The sequence below is a fragment of the Diceros bicornis genome, chromosome 29, assembly GCF_020826845.1.
Source record: "Diceros bicornis minor isolate mBicDic1 chromosome 29, mDicBic1.mat.cur, whole genome shotgun sequence".
NCBI classification, from domain to species: domain Eukaryota; kingdom Metazoa; phylum Chordata; class Mammalia; order Perissodactyla; family Rhinocerotidae; genus Diceros; species Diceros bicornis.
This window is the reverse complement of record NC_080768.1, coordinates 2,834,362-2,860,314: the sequence shown is the minus strand read 5'-3', so window position 1 is coordinate 2,860,314 and position 25,953 is coordinate 2,834,362. Positions and strand designations below refer to the sequence as shown.

Below are 25,953 nucleotides of genomic sequence, written 5' to 3'. Positions count from 1 at the left end.
CTGCACTCTCGGAGGTTGGTCAGATAGAATCGTGTTGGTTCCATCAGTATCTAGACCATGTGATTCATAACCCTGACGATGCTGCCATTTTCAATTTGGAGAGATGAACTTGAGAGGACATTAAGACATCAAGCCTGGAAATAGCATTCTAGACAAAATATTAAACATAATTCTACAGGGCTTTCGTCTTCATCTCCCATCTCATTTTAAGTTCCTTGAGGTTAAAGGCAGTGCCTAGTATATTTGAATATCACCAGCTCTGGATAGTGCATTGATGCTCAAAAAGTAAGTCACTGATTTGTGAAGTGGGGTAAGTTTTCTGGAAAGCTATTTACAGTGTATGATAATATTCTTAAAAGGGTCAAAAGTTTGGGCCCATTCTAGGACTCTAGTCTTAAAAAACAATAATCAAGTCCATAACGCAAAGCCAAAGACAACCAAAGTTCACACGCGTGCACATACACACGTACATGCCTGCACACACACACACAATTTACACCAAGATTTTCATCACAGCTATATTAAAACTAGCCTCAAACTGGAAATTATCTAGTTTCTAAAAATTGAAAATTATATAATATTTCTACATAGACAATAATATTTTTGCTTTTATGATACTCGCAAAATGGATCCACATGGTCTTCAATTAGAAAATTAGTTTATTGACCTCTTTTTGTATATAGTATTTTGGTCATATTAAAATTATTTAAACTTCTTAGATATGAACATATAAATGTTTACAGAAAATAATCGAGTTCCTTCCATAGTTTTCATTTTCCTTGTTATCATTTTCATTTATTTTCACTTTTTTTTTGCAACTAATTATTGCATTTCCTGAGAGTCAGTTAGGCACCATTGAGACAACATTAATATTTCTTAGTTATTTTCTATTGAATAAAATACCATTTTATTATAATTAAGTAATAGTACAGGAAGCTAGGATAATAAGATACATTGGTATGTTTTTAAGTTCAAGTCTTAATAAAATTATTCTCTCAAAATAAGAGCTTAACCCCACAGATGACAAAAATGCATATATATTGTGGGTTTCTTATAATAAGAACAATTTCCTAGGCATTTAAGATGCTGCTCACTTTGCACATAGCTCAGACATCATTAACAATAAGGCCTGTCCTTTTAAAGTGTCTACTAGGTGCTGTATGTTTCAAATAGCTTCTCTGTGAATCTCATAACAACTCTGAAAAGATAGAACACAGATGACATTATGAATGAAGTATAAGCTACTAATTTGCAGAACTAGGTTTGAATTCGACTCTCTCTAGTTCTCAAACCGATGCCCTTTTCATTATCCCAGGGCTTCTCCACTCTGGTAATATATTAAAATCATCTAGGCAGCTTTAAAAAAATACTAGTGTCCAGGTTTGATGCTCAGGGATTCTGAGTTAACTGATCTTGGGTGGAATACAGGCATCAGCGATTTTTTTTTAAGTTGTCTGGATGCTATGCTTAAAATGTCAAGTATAGGCTATGTTTTAAAGGAAAAGCCGTTTTAAATTTGTATACTGTCTGAGAAAGACTTGATAAATGACAAGGTAACTATATAAATGTAATTTTTATTCTCATATTTTTTTAAAAAGACTTTATTTTTTAGAGCAACTTTAGATTCAAAGCAAAATTGAGCGGAAGGTACAGAGGTTTCCCATGTACCCCCTTACCCCCCAGACAGCCTCCCCCACTATTAACACCTCCCACCAGACTGATGCGTGTGTTACAATCCATGACACGTCATTATCACACATAGTCAATAGTTTACATTAGGGTTCACTCTTGGTGTTGTATCTTCTCTGGGTTTGGACAAATGGCTAATGACACATATCTATCATTAGTATGACACAGAGTTGTTCCACTGCCCTAAAAATCCCGTGTGCTCTACCTATTATCCACACACCCCCCCTCAACTCCTGGCAACCACTGATCTTTTTACTGTCTCCATAGTTCTGCCTTTTCCGGAATGTCATATAGTTGGAATCATACAGTATGTAGCCTTCTCAGATTGACTTCTTTTGCTTAGTTACACGCACTTAAGGTTCCTCCATGTCTTTTCATGGCTTGATAGCTCATTTCCTTTTAACACTGAATAATATTCCATCGTCTGGATGGACCACAGTTGATTTATCCATTCACCTACTGAAGGACATCTTGGTTGCTTCCAAGTTTTGGTAATTATAAAGAAAGCTGCTCTAAACATCCACGTGCAGGTTTTTGTGTGGACATAAGTTTTCAACTTGTTTGGGTAAATACCAATACTAGTTTGATTGCTAGATCATATGTGAGGAGTAAGAAATCACCGAAGTGTCTGCTAAAGTGGCTGCACCATTTTGCATTCCCATCAGCAATGAGTGAGAGTTCCTGTTGCTCCACATCCTCACCAGCATTTGGTGGTGTCAGTGTTTTGGATTTTAGCCATTCTCATAGGTGTGCAGTGGTATCTAATTGCTGTGTTACTTTGCATTTCCCTAGTGACACATGATCTGGGACATCTTCTCATGTGCTTGTTTGCCGTCTGTCTACCTTCTTTGGTGAAGTTTCTATGTAGGTCTTTTGTCCATTTTTCATCAGAATGTTCGTTTGCTTATTGTTGAGCTTTAAGAGCTCTTTGTGTAGTTTAGATAACAATCCTTTATCAGATTTGTCTTTTGAAAATGTTCTCTGCCAGTCTTTGGCCTCTCTCCTCATTCTCTTGACAGTCTTTTGCAGAGTAGAAGTTTTCAATTTTAATGGAGTACAACTTATTAATCCTTTCTTTCATGGGACATGCCTTTGGTGTTGTATCTGAAAAGTTATCCCCAAAACCAAGGTCGCCTAGACTTTCTCCTATGTTATCTTCTAGGAGTTTTATGCGTTACATTTGGGTCTTTGATCTGTGTCAGATTAATTTTTGTGAAGGCTGTGAGGTCTGTGCTATATTCACTTTTGCACGTGGATGCCCAGTCATTCCAGCACCATTCGTTGAAAGGCTGTCTTTTCTCTGTTTGTGTTGCCTTTTGCTCCTTTGTCAAATATCAGCTAGCTATGTTTATGGGGGTCTATTTCTGGATTCTCTATTCCGTTCTCTCTATATATGTGTTTATTCTTCGCCAATACCACACTATCTTCTCACTTCGGTTTTTATTTGCCTAAAACAATATGATAAAATAACACTTTTTTCCACATGTATTTAATATGAATTCAATAACTTGGAAACGTAACTAAAAGAACATTTTCCAGTTTCCTACAAAATCAGTCTTGTTTTTGGTTGTAAATATTTCTAGGGACATATTTGATTTTAGTAAAAATGCCCTGATAGACGTAGATACTTCCATCATCTTTAAAGCTATATGGAAATCATTTTGCCTGGAGATAATTGAGCTCATTAGGGACCACAGACACATAGTCTCAGTGGCATTTTGTTTTAGCCAGTGAAGCATTATCCTTAGATTAATTGAACGGTGCCTCACATATGTGCCTGTTACTTCACAGGTTGATGAAGTGAGCAAGAACCTTCCGTCTGTCACTGTGATGTTGAATTGCTTCTTCCTGAACACGTGCAGGACAGAATGCATTCAGAGTGTAAACACAAACTACTTTATCTACATGAGCCACGTTTATGTGTTAAGGCTGCACCTCATTGGGTTAAGCCATTACACACACCCAAATTTTTAGCTCTACTTTCTAGCTTCGTCTCTAGAATGCCAATGCAAGTGGTTTATATCTGCTAATTAATGGATTGGCATCATAGAACTCCAATGTACAGGGCCAAGTATGGGAGAATTATGAGGAAAAGAAGCACGGCATAGCTTTCTAAGTCCTTAGTTGGGGGTAGAGAAAGAGAGATGCAGAGAGTTTCAGAAAGAGGGAAGCAGACAAAATGCCTGAATTCCCAGGAGACAGTGTGTGAGATAGATAACTCCTGTGGGCACAGGGAGCCAAAGAAATTACTCATACAGGGAGGTGCGGTGCACCCCTAACTCATTTGCTGAGCAGCCAGTGCCTGTGCACTCTGTTCAGGCTGTCGGGCTTACAACCACTGGCATATAAAGGTTGATGAGACAGCCCCTGCCCTCAGAGCCTGCACATGTGCACAGGACCTTAGACAAACAGCCTGGTGGAAATCACAGTAGAAGAGATAACTGATGTAGATGAGGTAACTGACGTGGATGAGGTAATATGGATGCTCTGCCTAGGATCAGTCTTTATAGAAGAGATGGAACTCCACCTGGGACTGGACTTGGTCTGGTGAAGTCATAGTAATAATCAGGACCACTTTTTTGAATGATAACTCTAGATACTGTACCTCATTAAACATTTGTCTGTTACATCATTCAATCTTATGGAGAAGGCATTGTTTTCCTTATCTTACTAATTTAGTAGAAAGTAAATAACTTAATTTGATTGGTCATCATAAAAACATCTGGCGAAGTGTTTCATTGTAGTGACACCACCCTGGGGGACATCCCCTCTGCCACAGGTAAAGCTGTGCAGTGATCGTTTGATTCCACGTGAATGCTTTGGGCATCACGAGAACACAGTGATTGTGTAATGTTGCCAGGACCTGCCTGGGGAGGCACTGCACCGTGGTGCACCATGAATTCAAGGCTCTGTGCAGTCTACTAGCCTATGAATAGTTTAAGTATTAAACTGGTCCCAAGATAAGTGGGGGCAAATGTAAGGAGAGATGATATGAGAGTCTCAAAGCTCTGAGAAATGCCCAGAAACGGGGTCAAGAGGAAGAAACAGAAGTAAAGAACAGGAGCAGAAGCCAGGCTATGAGAGTGCTCCCGGCTACCCACAAATCGGGTGGAAGGGAATTCAGAATAGCCATCTGGACATTCTTCTTTGTCCTTCCTCCATTCTCTCTTCCTCCCCTCCTGTGTTCACTCCATTGTCAAGTCCTGTCAACTCCATCTACAAACACATCTGCCCACGTGAGGCCACTCCCACACCACGCCAAGTCACCACCACCCACTGCACCCCTGAAACAGCCCCTCACTCATTCCCCCCTCTGTCTCCCCTCACTCAGCAGCCAGACTGAGCTTCTAAGCATGTGTGAATCAAAACATGACACTCCTCTGCTGAAATCCTACCGAGAGTGCTTATGGCAATTAGAATAAAATTCATAAACTCTCTCTTTATTTCGAGCTCACTTCCCCAGAAGAGAAGAAAAGAAAGTCAGATATTATGGGGAGGCCAACTTGAAACCTGACCCAGCTCACGTCTGCATCTGTATATGTGTGTGAGGTGTCGACGCCATGGTGATAATAGTTGGTTTAAGACTAGTCCTGGACCCCCTACTCTCTTCCAGGCTGGATTCCAAAAGCTTTACACAAGTTTACCCATTGAATTCTTATGAGGTATGCAATTTGCTATCCCACTGTACAGATAAGAACCCAGGAAGGGGTGAGTGAGTTAGTTGGCCAGGGTCACAGACATAGCAAATAGCCACTCAGCCTAAAAGAGAGCCCCTGTTCCTAATGTCTATGCTGTTCTGCCTCTAGGAATTGATTACTCTCCTGATTTTTAAGTCTTAATGGTTATAAAACTGAGAACACAGACAGGAAAAAAGATGCCACTTTAACCTAGCATGTAATTCATTCTGGAAATTATTAAATAGCAGATGGTAAGTGAGAGAGCCGCCTTTCCTTTGAGGATATGTAGTAGAACCAAATGATTTCAAGGACAATGTATATTTATGTCTAAAATTCTCTGGAAAAATCAGGAAGGAGAGGCCTTTCGCAGTTCAAAGACAAATGTAACATCAGTTGAGAACTATTTTGTGTTTATGTGAAGCATCATACTACAGCAGGTTAAGTGGCTTCATTTATACATACTCTTGAAGTTTTCTGTTTTAAATACACATCTAGATGTACAATTGCTTTAAAGTTATAAGGAAAAAAATTAAATAACAAAATTACTTCTTACATACAAATGAGGTTCCCAATATAAGGAAGTTCTAGTATGTTCAGTTAAATGATTCTTAAACAGGAAAAGTCAATTTACACTTTAAAGTCTTTTTTGATACTATTTGTTCAGTAACGCAGGGAAATAAATATAATGCTTATAATGAAATGGAAAAGCAGCCTTCAATTTTCTAAGTATCATCCGAAACATTCAGTATTTTTTTTCCCAGTGTCTATTAGACTTTAAAAGGGAGATAGGGCCATTTCATTAAAATTCCCTGGTGTTCAAATGCTTGGAAACATATTTAATTTTTATTTGGGGGAGAATGTTTTCTTTACTTAATTTAAATTAAAGAAATTGGGCAGAGTAAAAGTAAAACTTTAGCTCTTAGTCAGAAAATTTGGTTACTATTAAATTCTGAAATGTATATTTTCCCAAGGCCAATTCCTCATATATTTTGTTACTGTGACACAATTTTATAAGTTTCTTTACCAACTGCAATAATATTAGATCAGTACACTGAATCTCAAGAGATAAGAAACACCCCAGCTTTGATAAATAGTAAATGTAAGTGGTAAATAAAATTAGTTCATTTCACCCTGAGGTTTTCTAAAATGAAGGTTGTAATGAATAACCGTGTTTCCGTTTGCATACTTCCTGCAGTGGCACAAATCTCCAAGACAGATGTTTGAGGCTCATTTCTTTTTATTTTAATTATTTACCGAGACTGGATTTCGATCATTGAAGATATGATTCGTGCTAGTGACATAGTAGAACAAGGGAGGGCTATTGGTATTAATGTATTGGGTTTAAGAGTTTGACAAAATGATGAGTAGATATACGTTATGCGCTTTGCATTTAGGAGAAAGCAAAACCATTAAGATTACCTGCCAAGGAAAAACAAAGTCAAAGTTGTACTCCCAATGTGTAGATATTTTTTTCTTCTTCAATTAAAGCTGTTAGTAAGTGAAGCAAGTTCATCATTAATAATTTATTAAGCACCCGCTATGTGCCAGAGACCATGAGCACTTTACATGGTTAAATGCAATGTGTATACATTTCAGGAAAGCGAGAGCATGTTAAAGTCATACCAAATAGTTTTATATGACCTATAAATAGCCCAATCATGGAAAAACTAAGATTACATATAAATTATCTATCCATGTATCTATCTACCTATATGTGTATATATGGATTCATCTATATGTAATACACTTATGCATATATATGCATATATAATACACATTTATGTGTGTGTATACATATATAAGTAAATTATATATATACATATTTTTATATGTGTATGCATATATGTGTGTTTTATACATAACATATAGTATGTATAAAACATTTGGGGATATATATTTATCCCCTTAATCCCTTAGGAAATGGCCTTAAAATTGCTTGAGTTGTTGTCTTTATTAATTATCCCTATTTTCAGGGTAGAGCACATGTTATACTTTTCATTTAACATCCCGACAACGATCATTTAATCATAAATCATATTGTTAAACCACTGTGTTATGAAACCAATTGTACACCTGGCATTATTGAGTTTCCGCTACGTCCCAGGCACTGTTGTAGCATCTTACAACATTCTATCTTTGAGTCCTTCAACAAACCGATGGAGCACTATTGTTATCCCCACCATACGGATGGGAACCGGAGACGCAGAGAAGTGAATAACCACTCGAGGTTGCACAGTCAGTCTATGATGGAGTCAGGACCACTATCGGCCCGACGCTGGCCCTCTTGCGCGTGCCCCCGTGTTGTCACGTGTGTAGCTACTGCAGAGGGCTCGTCTGGCCTACACTGTGCATGTACAAGGGATTTCAGTTCAGATGTTAACAAAGCTGGTGAAGAAAGGCCTGGTCCCCACCTGATCTAGATGCACAATCATCATGTGCAAACTCTAAATACATTTAAAAAATACATATTAAAGCTCAAAAAAAAAAAAAAAAGGAAATTTCTGTGTGCAAGACAGGAGGCACATGTCTATCTCTGCTTTCCAAGGCTGTTTACTCTAAGCTTTGAAAAGATAGTCCAGACCAAAAGATGAGTTTAGTGCCTCAGCTGGGAAGATGCATGGGAGACCCTGGAGAAGTGTCTCCCAGCGCTGTCCTGCCCCGTCCCCTGCCACCGTGACTTGCCCCTGTGCCTGGCACAGACCTAGTAACAGAGTTGGCTTTATATTCTTATGTAAAACATCTTTGGGGATGCTGGTGCTCTTTTGGAGTTAAGATATTTAACCGACCCAGATGCTGTCATTTCAGGTTAGGTTCAACCCCAAATGTTCAGAGTCAACCGTGTTCTACTCTGTATGAGTTTCCTGTCCCTTTTCTTTTACTTTGTTTCCAAAAATCGAGCATGGCTTAGTCCAGCTCTTTGTTTTTTAACGAGAGTTGTGAACTAAAGCTTCCCCTTGGCTCCCTGATAAATATAAGAAAGTAAATAAAGTTGGCATGTAAATGCATCAAGAATGGTAAATACAGGTTTGTTTGACTTCAGTCGTTTATGGCCTCCAGGGATTGGAATATGTTAGTTATTATTGTTTAATCTCTAAGAAACATAAGCTCCACAAGGCAGTGTGTTTGTCCATCTGGTTCACGGCTGTATCTTTATAACTATTTGTAGAATGAATGAATGAATGAGTGAGTATCATGGCCCCTGTTAAAAAAGATCTAAAGAAACCATATTTTTACACAAACAGTAAGTTGCTACAGTATAACCAGAGAGACTCATGGACGTGAGGGCTTTTCCCCTTTTTCACCTGGATAGTTGAGCCCTTTCCCTGCTGACTTAAGGCTGAGATGCGCCAGGCCAGGCAGGCCGCTGTCTGCTGAGCAGGGCTCTGATCATCGTGCTATAGCTGCTCCAAAAATGTTTCTACCACCGGCTCAGACACAGCTTGCATTTGTTAAAAGGCAAAATAATCCTGAAGAATGGAAATTGTGCATGGTTATATATGTGGTTTTGATGAATCAGTGTGTTAAATACATACAGGACTTTGAAGGCCATTCTGCCTATTCTGTACATATGTTGACTTCTAGACTAATAATTTTTCTATACTGTTATTTTGAATGATTAAGTTTATTAATTTTATTAAATATAAGTATACTGATATCTTCATCTTTCATATAACAATTCTAAACCTACAGTTATGCAAAGATAGGAAAATAACAGACATTTCTATCTCTATATGAGTTCTTGAAATAAATGTCTCTGCAGAAAGATGGGATACAGTTTATTTTCTTTGAAGCGTTAAAATCACGTATCATCCAAAAAGAATATTTCTGCACATCTATCACTCCTGGTGCATTTTTTGAAGATAAAATAACTTGATGCTATGTATGATATTGTGCATTAAATTTTAAGAATTTAGGAAAATTTTAAATATTGCTAGAAGAAAGTTTTCAAGTTTAGTATTTTCACCTCAGCACTTTCTCAAGTGTGTTCATGATGTGACACATAGCCTTTATGTTTGGGGTCTTAGAAAAAGAAATTCATATAAATAGGATTTACTTGTTCTATACTAATATCATCATAGAACTGAAAATAAAACAAGAAAAATAAAATGTATTTTTACTGCATAGTACATAAATGTTTTACTTTTAAAAACATTTGCTGTTCATTTGAAAATTTTCTAAATTATTTGGTTGAACCCTACAAAATTTCTGTTTTTTTTAAGTCCAGAAGTGTTGAATGTTAGTGATTTCATATAATCCAGCCTTTGTCGGGAGTGCTCTAATTTCTTTAGATTCCAACTATTTTCATCTTGTTGGTTAAAAAAGAAACAAAAACTTACCATTTCTTGTACAGAGGCATTCATGAATTATTTATTGATATTAATAAAAACACTTAAAAATTCTAGGCAGACAAAAGGAAATAAAAATAGTTTGACTCTGGAACTTAAACTGTTTTCAGATGTTGCAAAATATTTTCTTTCAATTTTTCTTATATAAAAAGGATACTCATAAATATCTTACATTATTATTTTACTAAAGCATTTGAATCTTCTATTGAGTTGTCATGGAGTTATTTTAAATAAGTAATGTATAATTTTATCTTAATATAAAAAGTATATGTATATATATGTGTGCTTTTAAAGACATTTATCTACACCTTGATTTTCCTTTTCATTCAGTAATACTCAACATCGATGTTAGAAACTAAAGGCTTCTACAAGCCACATGTGCTGAGGGCCTGGAAGTTAATGTTTTTGGTGAGAGAATTTGGCTGCCTTAACATTTTGGGGAGTTATTGGATAGAAGATGAGGAAATATCTGTAACGTAAGATTTGAATGATCCCTCCTTATTTCAATCTTTTCGAGTCCCCAGAATTGTCAGAGGCTTACTTCTCAGTGTGAAGGAGAAGGAAGAGGGAAGAGCCATCATGGGCAAAGGAGACCCGTCTGTTGGGTGGTCCGAACATCAGCACAGCATGTAGTTTCTCTCCTTCCTTCCATCATTCTCCTTTCCAAGCCCCTGACACCTACGCTCAATGCAGGGCTGATGGCCTCTTCCAGGAGCCAAGAGCTATATGAGGGCCACTCCTTTCTAAAAACCTATGAAGAACCATTTATTGTTAGCTCGAATGAGGACTTAAAGAGCTGAGGCAACGGTGGTGAATTTAGTTCAGAAGACCAAAAACTCCCCCAAAGTCAGAAAGGCAGGATCAACATGGGATCTCTCTCTCATTCTCTTTTTTCACACACACACAGACACACATCAACACACACAGAGACAGGGACACACAGAAATACACACAGACACAGACAGACACCCGTAGATACAGATGCGCATACACAGACACACACGGACACACACATAGAGACACACACCAAGACAGATAGACAGATAGACACACACAGACTCATATAGACACATAAAGACGCACACATATACACACACACGTATTTATTTCCTGAAACATTTAAGGGCACAGGTGATTGGTTTATATATCTCTCTTGAGAGAGGGCTCTTCTGTGGGCTATTCTGTTTTATGGATTGAAACAAATGGCAGCTCACAAATACAAACCTTCCTAATCCAAAATTTGTGGATTTTAGCATCATTATATCTAGATTTTAGATTCAGATTTACTTACTAATATTTATTCCACTATTGATATTGTCTTTAAAACAGGTATTTATTAAATATACATCTGAACATCTAATTCTACTAGTTATCTACATAATATTTATATTTGAGCCTGAGGAAACCTGATTGACAATTGAAGTGACATTGGATTCAGTTTCAAAGACGTTTGCGTTTCTCTACGCCAGGATTTCCGCTGGGCTCTTCACCGCATTTTCCTGATCTGCCTCCTCATCTCTTCCCTTTGTCTCACCACAATCCCACCGAGATTTTGAGATAGAAAAGACCTTCTAGATAGATTGTATAACTTTATATTAGTTTCTTAAATACACAAACGATTTACATCTATAAAGTGACAATATATACCTATACATACACACGTATATTGCTGCAGGAGGTGCCTTTCACCGATAACCATTCTACATCTGTGTCTGAGGCCTGAGTCACTTTCTGGGTATCCAGTGAAACCTGCTTTGGAAACTACTCTTCTTTTAAGATAAATCCCGGCTATGGCTGTGTTTCCTAAAACCAGACTCTTTTTTTTTTTTTTTTAAGAAGAGAAACGCATTTTTTAGTTTGATTTTGGAGATCGCAAATATAATATAATTGATAATCAGCAAAATGAATAGTGACACAAAATAACCCTGTTTTTTAAGGCACTCCCCATAATAAAATCCAGTCTGTGGAATTTAAGGCCAGTGTGTGTCTCATGTGCCGATAGGAAGGAAAGTACACTGGAAGACCCCGGATATCTGAAACACCTTCCCTGAATCCTCATTTTTAAATGCAGCTTAGGTGGGTTGGGACTTGCAGTCCCTGGAAATGGAAAACGCCTCCGTTGGTCCATGTGGTAAGAGTTTGTTGTCATCACATACAGGGAAGGAAGGAAGGACAAGAAGGTGTTACAGGAGTTAAGATTTTCCGGGTCTTCACTCGGCAGTGAATCCAGGGATGTGGTTTCTCAGCATCAGCTTCTGGCTGAGTGTCTCCCTCATAGGCTGCTGCGGCAACTAGCTACCAACTTTCCAGAAGCATCTATGGCTCTCCACTCTGCTCTCTTTTATCTTCTCTCTATAGATCTCTCCTGATCTGCGTCCAAAGTATTAAAGGTTGAGGATCTGTCCTAGTCAGTTTGTCACAATCCATTCATACTGAATATTATTGAGGTTTACTAATCTATGTGGCCACTGGCTTAGATGCCAGGTCCTAGTTGGTCCAGTTTGTCTCCATGATAAAGCCCATGAGTCCCCGGGCAGGGCTCTGGCGGTTCTCTCACGGCACTGCCTATGCTGTATACACAATAGCGTAAGATTTAGGGTCCTGCTCATCACAATCCACAAATTACTCTTGAGCACATCGTTAGACTCTTATCTGAAACACGAAGGGAAACAAGGGGAAAATTCTGTCACTGGGGGAATTAGGAAAGAATACTTAAACAAATACCTAAAAATACTTAAGCAAATCATTTTCTTTCAACAAAGAACTCTAAAGACATTCTTAATTAGAGGAATTGACCGATATCTGGTTCAGTGTTGCATATCAATGCATGCTAGAATACTGGACTTCAAAAATATGCAACGTATGGGACATAACAAAAAATACAAATGAAAACAAAACAAAAGCTACCACAAAAAACTTTAAGGGGCTTTTTAGAAGCAAATGTAAAAGCGACGTTTTGACAGAGAGCTGTAGATGATGTAAACTCTGTGGATTCCTTTGCAGTTAAGCCTAATAAATGAAATCATGCAACACTAAGATTTTTTACTTTAAATCTACACTTGGCTTAGCAGTACTATTTTCATCCTTTCCAGAGTTTGGTTTAGACTCATTTTGTATAATTAGCAAATCAGCCATTTTATATAATTAAAAAAATAGCTTTAGTATCAAACTTGGATTATAGAATTGCAAAAAATTCTGAACCACATTTGCCTATATCATTGAGTAGATGAAGTTAATTCAATATTGGTCTTGTTTTCTTGTTGGAATCAGATTTCGTGGATGGTGTTTACCTTTAGGCTATGGATAGAGTTGGAGCATTCGTTATTTGACAAAACTACAGTTAGCTATTTAAATGTTCTAGGGTCTGACTCTGCTAAAATACCTTTATTAAGACTAACCATAGTAACATCGTGACAAGAAGCCTGGGGCAGGAAAAATGTCTGATCTCATGAGGGTTTTGAAAATGTCACAAATGGGAAAAGCAATAACCACAAGAATGGGTAGAAATCTGGCAATTTCAGGACTCTGAGAAGATGAGAGTGTTGTAAGATCTAGAGTCCATCAGGAATCTTGGGGGAGAAGGAAGTAGGAGTTTTAAAGGCTTCAGACCCTTTTTGTCTGATGCCTGTAAAAAGCTGATCCCTCTCAGGTGAGCCTTTAAATTATGTCCTAGAAGTTTACGTCAAAACTCAATTAATTCACCCTGTATTAATCCACTTACTCTTATTTTAAATAACACGTGTGCTAATCATTTGGTGAAGCTCTGAGGTTTACGTCAAAATTCAATTAATTCACCCTGTATTAATCCACTTACTCTTATTTTAAATAACACGTGTGCTAATCATTTGGTGAAGCTCTGAGGTTAAAACAAAAACCCCAAACCATTTTTGTCCTTAAGAATCCCACAGTCTCAGTCTGTCTTTGTGCAGGGGTTTCTCCATAGAGCAGTGTTGAAGATCATCTCAGTGCCCTGGTTTTCCCCAAACACTTTATATTCATTATTTATGTAAGCCAAAGCAATCTTGTTCTTCAGCTTCTAACGTACCATAACTAACGGTGGATTCTCTCCCCCTTCTCCAGTGAGGACAGATTGTGAGTGGCATGCTGAAAGCTCTGCTTTGCTTGTACAAGAACAGAGGCTGATTAAATCACTTTACTCCAGTGGTATCAGATCACAATTTTAAAAATCTAAATAAATGTATTTGAAGTAAACTCGGTAATAAGAAGCAGTTACCTGCATTGAATGTGATGGGGGAGTATCTGTGTTAGGAAAAAAAAAGACAACTGCATCCCTGCATCTCAGGGCTGATTAGACTATCACAGAAGATTTATGATAAGTGTCTGTAATTTACGAGAGGGAAGGGTAAAGGCCTTTATCTATGGTGGCAATGCTGTCATTGTCTGAGTACCTTAAACAAAACAACTGTTGGCTTTCCTGGTTTGCCACTGGCTGAGTGAGTCTGTAATAAATCAGAACCACTCATGGAAAAATATAAAGCCAGTATTTCTCAAGTAAAACGCAAAATATTTTGTGTTGTCACTGAAGCATTCACAAGATAGAGAAAATGTGTCTTTTGTGAATAGACACTTTATTGTCTGTGCTCTCAACTGATCTGACTTGAGAAGCATCATTTAGGGATTTTTAATACAAAACTGTGTCAACCGCATCAATGCTTAATGCTGTGAACCACGTCAAATCCTTGGGAACAGTCGACGGCACACGTTCTCTTGAATGTGCTGAAATAGAAGAAAATTATTCCATAAATGTTGTTTTCTTTAAGAAAGTAGAAGAGAATCTATAGTTCCTTAAATAAAAAGGAAGGAATGTAAGCTAAATTCGCAGACTGAGCACTTTCTATCACACTGGCTACATCTGTGTGTTTTTGAAAACATTTAATTTCACTAAACTTGACCTGGCAATTGCTTCGCTTGTAATTGTCATCTATACTGATTTATAATATTTATGTAAACAAAATGCTTTCTTTGCTACATTTTCCAAATGGACCAACATTTTAAAGCATTCTTTAAAAATTATGTCATTATTTTGGGATATTCTGATGTTAGTGTGTCCAGAGTCCTCACTGACTTAATTCTGAAAACCATGTCTGGCGTCACCTGTTTGGTCACTGGTAGAATAAATAGAATTTTCTGGTGTTGTCTCTAGTGGTGGAGGAAAGGACAGGTGAGAGAAACACACTGAGGGACACAGGTGGGGATTCTAGCCTGGTTTGGGGGACCTGAGCTTACTTGCTTGTCAATAAAATGCAAATAATAGTAATAACAGCCATCTTTCCTATCTCAGTGTTGTTGTGAGGATCAGCTTAGTGTAAAAATATACATATATTTATTCACACAATGTGAGCAGGACCTCTTATTTGTGAAAACACTAAACAAGTAGAAGTCTGTAGAAGCAGCAGTGGTTGGTGGGAGCCGTCTGTGACTTCAGGTAACTGGGGAGGGCTGGCAGTACACAGAAGAAACCCAGTGAATTCCAGTCTGAGATAGTTCTGTTAGGAGGAATGAAGTGTTTCCTTTAAAAAATGTCAGCACGGTGGCACTCAGGCTGCTGCATGTTGCCTTCTGACTGCAATTCAACTTTGTGAGTCTTAGGGGACATGCGCCTGTTCATTCCAGCTGGCTTCTGAAGGGCAGGGCCAGCCTTGGGCAAAGAGGAGAACCAGGCGGAAAACTGTTTCCCAGGCCCTGCTCCCCTCTCTCCCCAGTGCCCTCAGCTCTTTCTCCATTCTCCTTCTTCCAGGATGTTCTACTCATATTTTGGTTCCAGCTCTTAGCTTTAGCTTCACGTAGTCTCCCATGCCACGTCATTTTCAGTTTTACCTTATTCCCTTAATCTAATGTTATGAAATGAACACGTCCCTGTGGAGTAAAATACTCAGTTCCGCGTGGGTCACTTACTGCAGCTCCCTGAATTGGGATATATTTGCATTCCTCCTATATCCTATATTTTTGTTCTCTTTTCTTTTTTTTCCACCTAAAAGTACTGATGTTGTGGGAAGAAATAAAAAATAAAGAATATAACAGAAGCACCCTAGTGTTTCTAAATCATCTCTTATTAAACTATTATGCATTAATTTATGTAATCTTTTATATTTACATGTGTTGTATTTGTATAATAAACGTTGATATATGTATACATAAATTATATATATGTGTGTGTGTGCACGCGCGTGCGTGCATGCATCTATATTTGCACCACAAGGCAACCTATTCTTTCATTGGCAACTTAGTTTACTGTTTCAAGTTTTTTCTGAAAAAAAAAAATTAGTTCTCTCAACTTTCACTTTTTTCCAGCCTATTTTTTATTAAAATTTATTTATTATTTTTTTAGCAAAATGCTCTCTTGTGGTCATCAGGCCAATACTCCTTAACCCTTTGATCACTTGATTGGCTTTTCTCTGGCCATCGCTAATGTGCAGGAAACCTGGAAACTACGGGATAGAGTAAAAATAGGAAGAAAAAGGCGCCTGCAGTCTCATCCGGCAGAGACAACCACATAACCCTCTTTACGTGCATCCCAGCTTGTTTCCTTTCACCACTTGTCTTGAGGTCTGAAGCTCATGTTTCGGGGGATCCTCAGACTCTGCTGTCATTGCACGGTCCCACTCTGTGCACCATGCCTTCTCAGGATCGTAAACATACACAACAGAAATGGAGTCCTGTGGACCTAGAGAGGACTTTTCCCCCAAAGTGTTCTTTCAGAGAAACCTCTTCACTGTGAAGATTTTGTGGTTCTCATTAATCCAGTCAAGAATGGTTTGATATAATATATGCCTTAAGAATGAGTATATGTCATACTGGAGGAAGGAATGGCATTTCAGCCAGAGGGAAGAGCATGTGCACAGCAGGAGAGCCCTCAGTAGTGTTCCTGGTTGACAAGATTTGTTGGGGGAGCTAGGGTAGGTGCGCCTTGGCAGGTGAGAGAGGCTGGGTCCTAAGGAGCCTTGTTTATAGTGACCTCGAACCAGGGAAGCACAATCCTAAGGGAGGCAAGTTATTTCAAGGAGAAAGGAGAGTTTTAAGGAGATCCATTTCCAGATCCTAAACATCATATTTCCTTTCCCTGAAGATCAAGCTGTCTGAGTAGATTCTCTAGCACAGGGTGTTTCTCTTCTCAGTACTTCTCAAACTTGTTTTTACAAAAGACAGGCCTACTTCTCACAGGCGATGCATTTTCTTGTGGCCCCTGATATCTAGTTTCACTGTACAGGCACTGGAATTAAACCAGTGTGGTACTGGCACAAGCAGAGGCAAATAGACCAATGGCAGAGATATCAGCATCCTGGAAAATATTCGGTTGTTTTTTTAACAATGAGGAAAAAGATGGTCTTTTCAATAAATGGTTCAACTGGTTATCCATATCGAAAAATGAACTTGACCCCTACACCACAGCATGTACAAAGTCAATGCAAGATGATTATAGATCTAAATGTCAAAGGTAAACATAAAGATTCTCCGAAAACCCAGCTTCACGAATTCTACCACCTGCCCTGCATGAGCTTGGGTTAGGTAAAGACTTCATGAGGACACCAAAATCCCTGATAACAAAGGAAAAAGTAGATATATTGGACTACATTAAATTTCAGCACTTCTCTTCCTCAAAATACTGTTTAAGATCCTGACAAAGTCAAACCCAGAAAGAGTGAACATGTTTGAAGGACATATATCAAACAAAGATTGTTTAAAGGATTCTATCCAGCAAGAAAAATGCAGAATAACTAATAGATACCACTGCACCCCCACACCAGAATTTATAAATTCCTAAAATAAAAAAGACAGGGTACCAGGCATTGACAAGAGTGTTAAAGAACTGGAACTCTAACACATTGCTGGTGGAAGTGGTACGTTGTTCATTGTTCTTGGAAAAATGTTTGGTAGCATGTACTAAAGCTGACAGTACCTCATGAACCAGCAGTTCCACTCCTAGAAATATGCCCACAGACGTGCATTAATATATTTGTCTAAGGACAGGCTCAAAGCTGCACTGTTTGTAAAAGCCAAAAGTAGAGACAACCCAAATGGCCATCCATAGGGAATGTATAAATTGACTGTTATATGTTTACACAGTGAATAAAGTATAGAAATAAAAATAAACACTCTAGCTACATGCCTTAACATGGATTAATTTCAAAAGCATAATATCGAAGTCAGAACCATATAGCATACCATATTGTTCCACTTATGTGAAGTTCAAAAACAGGTCATACCAATCTATAGTGTTAGAAGATAGGTTTATGTCATTAGAAGTTGGTTTACATTCTGTCTGTCCTTGAATGAAGCATGTGGGGTGGGTGGGGGAGAAATAGTGAGTGACTGAGTGGCATGAGATGGCTTCTGGGGTGCTGGTAATGTTCCAGTTCTTGAGGTGGTTGCTGGTCACATGGGGGTGTGTTTATCATGTAAAGATTTATTTAACTGTATAATATCAACTTGTGCACTTTCTGTTTGTATGTTTCAATACAAATTTACCTGAATATATTAAAAACAGAAAGAAAAAAAACCCAACACGACCAACAAAAACAGAAAACAAAGAAAGAAAGAAAACAAAACAAAAAAGAGGAAAAGAGAGGGAAAAGTCCAAAACACTGGTGCAGGTGTGGAGAAATCCAGTGGCTTTCTTTTTGCAAGTCTGGTAGATTCTAACTCGTTGTTTTCAATAAAATTAAATGACTTTCTTCAAATCATTTTTGATAACGGTGATATTTGGTGTATAACCAAGTATGAGTGCAAAGAATTGAGAGATATTGCTGTAACCAAACTATTTCCCTTTCCATCTGCTTATTTATGTTAAGCTGCTTAACATAAATAAAATATCCATAATAAAACATTTATGAAAATAAAAAATAGCAATAAAATTGATACTAAACCATGTCTCTTTCTCACAATCAGTAATGCATGAACAATAGAAAATCCCTGTCTCTATCATTAACTGGTGTATTGCTAGCAAAATGCTACTTTTTGTGTTTAAAATGGATTACCAAAAATTATTATGTTGTTAATTTAATCAATTATATATTAATAATAAAATAACAATCAAATTTTGCTACTGATAAATATGATAGGATTATTCATAAAGGACTTTCAAACATAGGAATATCTTATCTTAGATTACATTTCTGGGGGGATTGTAGAATGGAAGTAATAGTTCAAGGAGAACAAAGATTGAAATAAATTTTGGGGGTAGTCATGGATTTTTTTAATGAATATTCAAAAGTATCAAATTGCTGTGATATTATCCTCTTGGATCTGAGAAAAGTGATTTTTTTTAAGGACATAGATATTTATCATACTTTACACATCATATACTGCCAATTATTTAAGCTTATGAGGAAACCTTTTAGATTTGTAATGAAGAAGTGCAAGGGGGTAAATACTTTTTACAATTCTTTTAAGGGTGTGCAGTGGCGTTTTTCACCAAAGCTCAGAGTTTGACTAGTAGATGGTCGCGCAAGGAGATGGCAGTGAGGACTGGAGAGGAGAAATGGGGTTACCTGGGGGCCTCAGCCGGCCCTGGTCACCTGGTGGCATCTGGGGTGCGGGGGTGTGAGAAAGAGCCCAGGAGAACTGTCTCAAGTGTCTGACTCGGGTGACCAGGGCTGCTCCCCAAAGCGTGAATCAGAAGGCAATGGATATTTGGGGCTTTTAAAATGTTCTCTTTCCATTCCAAGTTAGTTTCCTCCCACAAAGCTCACAGTCCTGGTGAAGGATTGTGGCTCCGTGATTCCGCTGGGCCAGGGCTTGTAACAAAGGGTGTTCTTGGTGACAACTTCATCAGCAGCAACATGTCAGGGCGATGGGTTTCTGGGGACTATTGCATTGTTTTCACATGAATGCAGACATGCATGGAGACAACACTTACCAGCAGGGGACCTTCTTCATCACTGCTCGGAGGACACCATCTTCTTACACCGTCTTGGTGTACGTTACTCGGGATTTCTCCACCAGAGTAATGTCATAGGTTGTTCACACTCAGGTGGTTCAGGATACTCCCTCCCTCAGAGCATCTGTAGAAATATTAAATAAAATCTTGTCTGCAGCAGTTTCTGGGCCCCTCCCACCTCTCTTTTTTCTCTTATGCTGACTAAAGGACGGGATGGACTTCGTGTTAAATGTTTACTCCAGTTCTCACTTTCCTTTTCACTCTCAGTTTGCACACCATTTGCTTTTATTGTCTCAGTTTCTTTGTTTTCTCGCTGCCGTAACATCTTCTTGGCATGTAATTTTTCAAAGCACACACACACACTAGCCCACACACTCACAATAGTGTGCACACTCCTGTACTCACACTCACATTTATAAATATATGCCATCGGCACCTGCTGTAAGTCAGACGTTATACTCAGGAAAAACTAAAAAGATGTAGTGTTTACAACAAAGCAGCTTAGAGCCTGGCAAGAGAAAGAGATGCAAGCAAACAAACCAGAATCAGATAATTACAAAGGCAACCAAATACCATTTTCATGAAGAAAAAGGTAATCGTTCCAGATTTGGAAATCACCACGGTCGTAGCTCAAAGAAAGCTTCTGATGCCATCGTGTAGGCCAACGTTGAATCCTTCCTGGCAGAAATTTGTTTTTGTTAGTGCTATGGAGTGGATTCCAACTCCTAGGACCCTGTGTACAGCAAAGCAGACCCCTGCCCAGGCTTTTTCCACCGTCCTCTCACCTTCTGGCGCTCTATCAGACAATGCTCTGCTGCTGTTCACGGAGTTTTCATGGCCATGTTTTCAGAAGTGGGTGGCCAGATCCTTCTTCCTAGTCTGTCTAGTCTGGAAGCTCTGCTGAAACCTGTCCACCATGGGTGACCCTGCTGGTATTTGAAATCCCAGTGGCATAGCTTTCAGCATCACAGCAACATGCAGCCACCACAATGTGACAGAGGGGTGGCGTGTTTCCTGACTGGGACAGGAACCCAGGCCACAGGGTGAGAGTGCCGAATCTTTAACCACTGGACCACCAGGGCAGAAATAGAGTTTGTAAAAGATAGTTCAGGTACTTAAAAGCAATCAAGTTAATTCTAGAAGCACACTTTTTGGTGAAATGAAATGAATTTTGTTTGAAGTATGCAGTAGGATTGAAATTGAGTTATGGATTTATAAGGTTAAAGGCATTAAAAACTTTCAGAACAGGCACTCGTGCCTGGAATTCTAAAGATGTTCTGCTTAGAGAAAAATTTTATTTGTATCATTAGGTAAAACACTGGAATATCCATATAAATTTTGGATTAATTGTTTTATCTAAAAAATACCTAAGAGAAATAGAAATAAGGATTACTTTTAAATTAGCAAATCCTTTTCACATGTTAAACCTCACTGATATTATTATTGTAATAATACCGAAAAGGCCTATTTCTTCAGCTTATTTGCACATAGCACTGGTAAATTACTGAGAGAAGATTAAATGAGATTTTGTAACATTTTGGATATGTCTGATTCAATTATAATGCATTTGTATAGAATTTAAAAGTAAAATCTATTTATTAATATCATTCTGAGAAAACTATGGTTTCTGTAGCGAATTCTTCCAGGCTCAATAAATTAATCAATTGGGTCAATTTTGTGGGTGGTTGACTGTGATGCTGTTAGTTCAGGTAGCTTCCCATTTAGAGAATTGTAAAATTCAATTGAAATAGTATTGTAATTTTCAGAAAATATATATGCTCACATACACCATATTCTGTGTGTATTTTCACCATGTTTATAAATCCCTTGAAGTCCATTCCAGTAATATTGTACTAGTACTAATATTACTACTGCTATTACTGCTTTTACAATTGTTGCTACTGTTCTTTATTAAGTAGCTCCTGTAATTCTGGACCTTTTCCTAAGAGCATGAATAGGTATCTCTTTTAAGACTTGTTAGACATGTTTCTGCACAGTATTAATGCAGTGTGCATATGAACTTTGTGTGCTTGTAAATCCAGTAATACACAGAGAATATTATATAGGTGTGTTGCGTAGGGAGGGGGGGAATGAGGGCAGCTGATTTTCTGAAAATTTGTATCCAGGCTGGTTTTTACTTACTCAATTACTATTCCAACTTTCTCAGAGGATATTGAGACAAATTATACGTAAGAATTTTCTATGCATGTTTTCATTTACATGATGAAGATTTTCAGCTCCGAATGAATCACGAAACTTTGTTTTTATGATTTATCCCTTTACATCACAGTCTCTTTGCAAGATTTCCATGCACTTACAATGGGGGTATCAGATGCATTTACGTGTGATCATTCCCGTGTCACTGTGTGTGTAGTAAAGAAAACCTGAAGTAATAGGCAATGGCATCTATTTTGCACAGCAAGATCAGTTTCACATAGAAGGCCTTACGATTAAAAGCAAGCATGGTCTGATCCCTTACGAAAAAGATGATAATTTTAAGTATGTTCCTTTTCTAGCGGTGACTTGCCCCGGCATCGAGGCTCAGCTCTCAGAGCACGTCACCTGGAGACGAGTTTCGGGATCATTGAATGAGTATGGAGCTCAAGTCGTGCTGAGCTGCAGCCCCGGGTATTATCTGGAGGGCCGGAGGCTCGTGCAGTGCCAAGCTAACGGCACGTGGAGCATAGGGGAGGAGAAGCCGAGATGTAGAGGTGAGTAACGGGTGGCCATTCTCAATACCAACATCAGTGGCATCCACTTTTTAAGGAACTGTTATCTGTCGGTCCTGTAGATTAACAATATAACCAGATGGCTTTTTTTCCATTATAATGATGAATATGTATTTTCATGTGACATACTTAAAATATATGACTGCTGGATGAAATGTTAAATGCTGTCTCTTCCTTGTTAGTGATCATATTTTATAAACTTTGAAATATTAGAACAAGCAAATATTTTATATCAGCTCAAAAACAAATCCAGGCCCATGTTCAAAAAGATAACTCTTAATCCATGCACTGACTATTCAAACCTTCTAATTAGGATTTTGGGAAATAGTATTTATGTTGAGGATATTGTGTTCTCAAATAATGACTGTCTTGAAAAGGGAGATGATTATTCTCGTAGGTACAAGATAAGCAGTTAAACCTTTGAGTAGGTTTCATAATAAATATGAATAAATAGAAAAATAAGACAATATTAGTATTGTTCAGAGCACTATTTGATTCAGACATGTTTAATATACAATCTTTAGTTGATTGTTCACAGGAAATTATCATGCACAGAAACAAGTCGTTAGATCAGTGTCATATTTATAAAATACACAGCTTAGTAAGAATAAACCAGAATAAAAATGGAAAAAGGACAAAAGATTTAATGCTTTCGTATCTTGGATAATCATTCTAATTCAACTTTTAACAGAACAAATGTTAATTAAACACGTACTAAAGCTCTTCACCTGGAACACAGTGATAAACTAAGAAGGGTCAGTGACCTCCAGAAGCTCAGAGTCTCCATAGTCAAAGTGGACACCACCCCCGTGTCCTGGGACAGCCCCGCCTGAAGCCCATTTTCCAGGGTAATTACTAACGGTTCCCTTGTCCTTCTCAAAAGTGTCCTGGTCTGGATGGCTCATTATCTGGTCCCTGAACTCAGACTGAATTTCCACTGTGTTAGACGTTTGAATTAGTGAGCTGCCTCCTTCCTGCATCCATGCAGCTCATCCTCACATGCACCCACCTTGAACCTCGGTTCTGAGATTTGGAGACTGATCATTAGGATCAGCATGGAGAGTGGAGGAGAAAGAAGTAGGAGCATTTACCTTTCACCTGTTTGAGACTCTTCCAGCCAACATCCTCTTTGTCAGTTTCAAACCAGAATCAGGATCTTAAAAACAGGCACGCGGTAGCTTCTTGGGGGTGGGGACTTCACACGGGGCCTCTGCGAATGCAACTGTCCCAGCATAGCTTTTCCTTGATTCTCAATTGTCTGGGGATGCTAAGAGGAGGGTGGTGCTAGATCTGGGTATTTGCTATACCACAAAGGCTTAAATCGCCGTTCCAGAAGAATTGACACTTACAGGGAAAGTCTTCTGTTTCAGAGTGTTTCCAAAGCCTGATTCTTGAATCAAACTCATTAACCAAACTCATCAAGCTTCCACCCTCATTTGGGGGAAGAAAAGTCAAAATTGTGTTGTACATTAATGGTATTTCTGCCTCCTTCCTTCTGAAAGTCTAGAAAGTCTGTTTTCCGGACTCTAATTTAATACACTTTAATCTGGTTGTTCTCATACTGAGTTTGGTCTAGGGATGACAACCATAAATCCATGTATCTGGAGAAATCTCCAGCCATCTCAGGACACAGATGTATCTTATAAATTGTCATTGTCACTGACTCCCATTGCTGGGCACGAGTTGTTTCATCATACTTTGTTATTTCTCCCTTTTGAATGTCATCATGGATATGTGACCTTCTCCAGAAGCTATGGGTTCCACTGATATCATTGTTTCCTTTTTGGTTTTGTGTTTTTATTAATGTTTTTAGTTCCAGTGGTCACAGTTTGACCAGGGGGAGTCCCTTTTACCTGGCCTCTTCATCTTGTCCTTCGGCATCTTTGAAATCATCCTTGTTTCCTCATAAAGACAGGACGTTTATGCTCATCCTGAATTTTCCACAAACTTCCAGTTTGTGCCTTTTGACTCTCTTCACCCATTTCACCCACCTCTCACCCATGCCTCTGATAATCACCACTCTGTTCTCAGTAGCTATGAGCTTTTTTTGTTGTTAGATTCCACATATAAGTGAGATCGTATAGTATTTGTCTTTCTCTGTCGGACTTATTTCATGAGCATAATGCCCTCAAGGTCCATCCATGTTGTCACATTAAATATTACAACTTAGTGGTGTAAAATAACACGGATTTGTTATCTCACAGTTTCTGGGGGCAGATGTTTGGCACATTTTAGCTGGCTCTTCTGCTCAGGGTCTCACAGTGTTGAAGTCCAGGTGTTGGAAGGGCTGTGTCCTCATCTGGAGGCCCGACCAGGGAAAGGTGGGCCTCTGCTCACTGTGTGTCAGTGGAATTCATGGGGCTGCAGTTTATGGCAGAAGCCCTCACCTTGTCACTCGTTGTGGGTGGGGAATGATCTCAGTCCTGGAGGCCAGCTTAGCTCTTTGCCCTGCACTCTCACCTCACCAGGCCCTCTCGTCATTCAGATCTCTTTGACCTTCAGGAAGGACTCAGCCCCTTTAAGGGCTCACTTCACTAGGTCAGTCCCACCGAGACATAATCCCATTTTTGGTGAACTCAGAGCCAACTGATTGGTAACCTAATCACAGTTCTGCCTGCACCAAGGGGAGACGATTTGACACTGGGGGGGTGGGAATCCTGAGGGACCATCTTAGAATTCTGCCTACCACTGGACCCCAAAAACCTTTTTAAGATTTTTACCATATTATAAATTAAAACCAAGAATGATTGTAATGTACTTACATTAACTCATTTAAATTAAAACTAAGAAAACGTTAACGTGTGTACATTTATTTACAATAACAATAAGACAATTACATCTTACCATAAATAACTATTTTTATAAACAATAATGACTCATTTCCAAACAGAACAAAAATTAGTCACAATAGTGTCATTGTTTAAAAATTTTACAAATCTCCTTACTGTTTAGCTTAAGAGAAGACAGCTGGATTCTCATACCAGCTTCTGCGCTAACTTTGTCACAATACATTGTTTCTGTTTTGAGGAATATAAAGAAAATTAGACAGTGATGTGGTTGGAAAAAGGAGAAGCTTGCAGGCCTCTGAGAGGATACTGGGGATTCCAGGAGTTCTTGAGTCACATTTTGAGAGTAGCTCTTTCAGAAGAACACCTCCAAACATGAAGTTCTGGGGTATCTGAGATACACTTTCACACAGGTAGTAGACAAAGCAGTGGAGGGAACACCACCAATAAAGGCAAGCTTTCAAATATTTTTCTAAAATTTCTCTTTAACATTTATTTTCATGGGTGCAATGTCATTATTTATGTATTTTTCACAACCAGCTTTAGTTCAATGTTAAATATTATTACTTTTACTGATTTAGGACAAATATTTACTACTTCTGGATGGTAATCCTCTACTTTCTCAAAAGTCAGTTAATAATAGCAGAAAAAATGCAGACAATTTAATGTTGAAAATTTCTAAAGATCTTTAAAACTTTACCCTTCAAAAATAAAGTAAAAAAAAAAATTAGAGCCTTAATATGTACATAATACTTTCTGAGTTCTACAAGGAAAAAAAATATATATATATATATATATATTGTTTTATTTTTGCTATAACTCATTTTC

General features: G+C 38.2%; 1 protein-coding gene across 1 annotated transcript in view; it reads left to right on the top strand.

The window, feature by feature from the left end:
• Nucleotides 1-25,953, top strand: part of CSMD1 (CUB and Sushi multiple domains 1) — a 1,554,536-nt gene that overhangs the window by 1,455,032 nt on the left and 73,551 nt on the right. Inside the window, exon 52 of the mRNA XM_058524846.1 lies at nt 22,127-22,321. Within this exon, the coding sequence (XP_058380829.1) occupies nt 22,127-22,321 (195 nt within the window). The remainder of the gene's footprint in view (nt 1-22,126; nt 22,322-25,953) is intronic.